At 36.2% G+C, this 2646-nt stretch overlaps 1 protein-coding gene across 1 annotated transcript; it reads right to left on the bottom strand.

The window, feature by feature from the left end:
• Nucleotides 1–277: 277 nt before the first annotated feature.
• Nucleotides 278–811, bottom strand: LOC111909569 (zinc finger protein 7). The gene has a single exon (XM_023905358.2). The coding sequence runs from the start codon at nucleotides 764–766 to the stop codon at nucleotides 350–352; it is 417 nt and encodes a 138-aa protein (XP_023761126.1). The 5' UTR covers nucleotides 767–811; the 3' UTR covers nucleotides 278–349.
• Nucleotides 812–2646: the final 1835 nt, after the last annotated feature.

Here is a 2646-nt window from a genome sequence, read left to right as displayed (position 1 = left end):
GCCCAGGAGTTAGGAATGGGAAAATATATAGTTTAGCAATATTATTAACAGATAATAATTAATTTATCAAAGACTATATTTATATTCATAAGTAGTTTTAGTCAATAAAATCTCATGGGCATTGCTATTTCAATATAAAAGTGTTGGATAAAAAGATGTCTGCGACCGATGATCGATCTGGTCTTACCAGTTTTGATGCATACTAAGATTAACATTTTAGTTCATTATCTAATTTCCTTGACCAATCTTTATAATTGCTACCTCGAACAAATATAAATTAAAATCTAAGTAATTAGCAGTTTTTTTTATATCGGATCATCGAACATAAAAATACACACTACTTAAATAATCAAAGCCTGAGAGACAAATCAAGCTGATGAAAATCATCTTGAACACTCTCACCCTTATAACAATAATCCAACCCTGTTCTCCCAACATGTCCCTGATGTTCCATCCCCATTACAAAGGGTCGTTGAACCCAATCAACATGGCTCGAACCATTGGAATAAGACCTTGATGCCTGGTTCCAAGCTCTAACTCCTGCGTTGATATATCTGCTTTTCTTAGCCAATGTACGTTCGAGCTTGTGAGCATTCTGATGGCCTCCAAGTGCTTGCGAACTATAAAATTTTCTCTTACAGTAATTACATGGGAAAACTCGTTCTTCTGGGTTGGTGGAGGACGAAGAAAGAGAAGAAGCGTTAGTATCATGCAAGAGGTCTAGGGTGTAATCACTTTCGGATAGGTTTAGATCGAGGAAACTCATGGCTGTCAAGGATAGCAAAAATATGAGTACGTTCAAACTTAAGAGTTGAGCTATATAGAATGGTTTATGGTTTACTTGGAAGTGAGCATCAGCTTATATATAGGCTTCCTTTCTTTCAAAAATTATATATATATATATATATATATATATATATATATATATATATATATATATATATATATATATATATATATATATATATATATATATATATATATATATATATATATATATATATATATATATATCTTGGATGAGAGAGAGAGAGAGAGGAGTGGGCAATCGAAGTGTTGTCGCTCCATAAAGGGCAGGATCGAACTCACTTGTCGGTATATATATTCCTTATTTTATCTTTACATGTAGGGATTAGTATATATCTGGGATCATTGAGTGTTCGATCTATGTTTAAAAGTGTTGTGAAAACAATAACAAAAAAACTGTCTTGCTAAGAATTTATGTGTGTGTGTATTATGTTTTGTTTTTCTTTATGGAATTGGGAAACAACTCAGTGGCAGATCCAAAGATCATTGTAACTGGGGGTACATACCGTAAAAATACTATTACTATGGGGTTATTTAACTAAAAATCAATTTTAACTATCAACTTTCTATATAAAATATAGGTAAAAAAAAGTATGTTAAGTGGTGCACACTAAACCCCCCCTGTTACACCGCTACCGGTCACAAGTTATGCAATTCGTCCCAAATTGGTTAGAAAAGATTTTCTCAAGGACCCTAAATCCTAACTTTTGATATTTTTATCATTTTTAATGATTATATTTATCTTTGACTTGTTAGGTTGGAGTGAGTCTATCCCAAAATATCAATACATAACAAATAGCACAAAATATAATAACAATATGTATTGGGTCCACAACTTAAAAGATTGAATTAACCCTGAGCCCACAACATAAGTCTGGCTTGCCCACGACCCACAACTTATGTCTGGCCTACTCCCCGGCCTGATCAATCATTGGACTGAATACCGCTAAGCCCTAAGTAGGAGTCTGACATGTCCTTCCCAGCCCTCAGCTCGTATCCGGAATGCTCATGAGTCCTCAGTATGAGTCTGACATGCCCTCCTTGGCCCTTAGCTCATATCTGACATACACCAGGGTTTGTTGGCTACAACACAGAGCAATACAACCTCAACCCAAAACCACACAATATGTCGATATATAATAGATAAACAGATAGTATCACAGGTAGTCCTACAGATCTACCAGACTATCATATCAATGCTAGCATGCATGTCTACATCATACTCAACATATCAACCATATCAGGTTATTAAACCAATGGGTCGGCCTTGGTGCCTTCGACTCGAGAGTATAGTGAGGAAGACTCGCCTCACAAGTAGCTGAACTGATAAGATCTAACTCCGAATCTCAACTCCCAACTCAAAAGCCTACAACCACCATGTGACCAATTCCATCAAAATCTCGAAATACCCAAAATGCCCTCAAAAGTCCAACTTGGTCAACCATGGTCAAAGTCAAAGTCAACGGTCAATGTTAATAGTCCATGTTGACCAAACTTGTCGAGTACACCTCTTGAACTCGTCGAGTTCTACAGTACTTAGAAAGTCAGGGAAAGCCCTAGCCAAAGCGTCGAGTTATCTAGACAACTCGTCGAGTTTTCCCCAACTTAACACATACAACTGATTCTTCGATTTCAGGGACTCTAAGGCTCAGATCTAAACTCCAAATATCTCTAAAAGGATAAAGTTTCAAACTTTATCCTTTGGGACTACTCTAAAAGCTCAAAAGCCCTTCCACAAGGCCTGAAAACTGAAAGACTTAACCATTAAGCACAAAATCCATAAGATCTAGAACCCAACCTTTCAAGAAGGATTATAGCCTAAAAAATGCGCCAACGGTT

The sequence above is a fragment of the Lactuca sativa genome, chromosome 8 (genome assembly GCF_002870075.4).
Source record: "Lactuca sativa cultivar Salinas chromosome 8, Lsat_Salinas_v11, whole genome shotgun sequence".
Lineage (NCBI taxonomy): Eukaryota > Viridiplantae > Streptophyta > Magnoliopsida > Asterales > Asteraceae > Lactuca > Lactuca sativa.
Note: the sequence above shows the minus strand (reverse complement) of the source record. Positions and strands in the feature narration are given on the sequence as shown.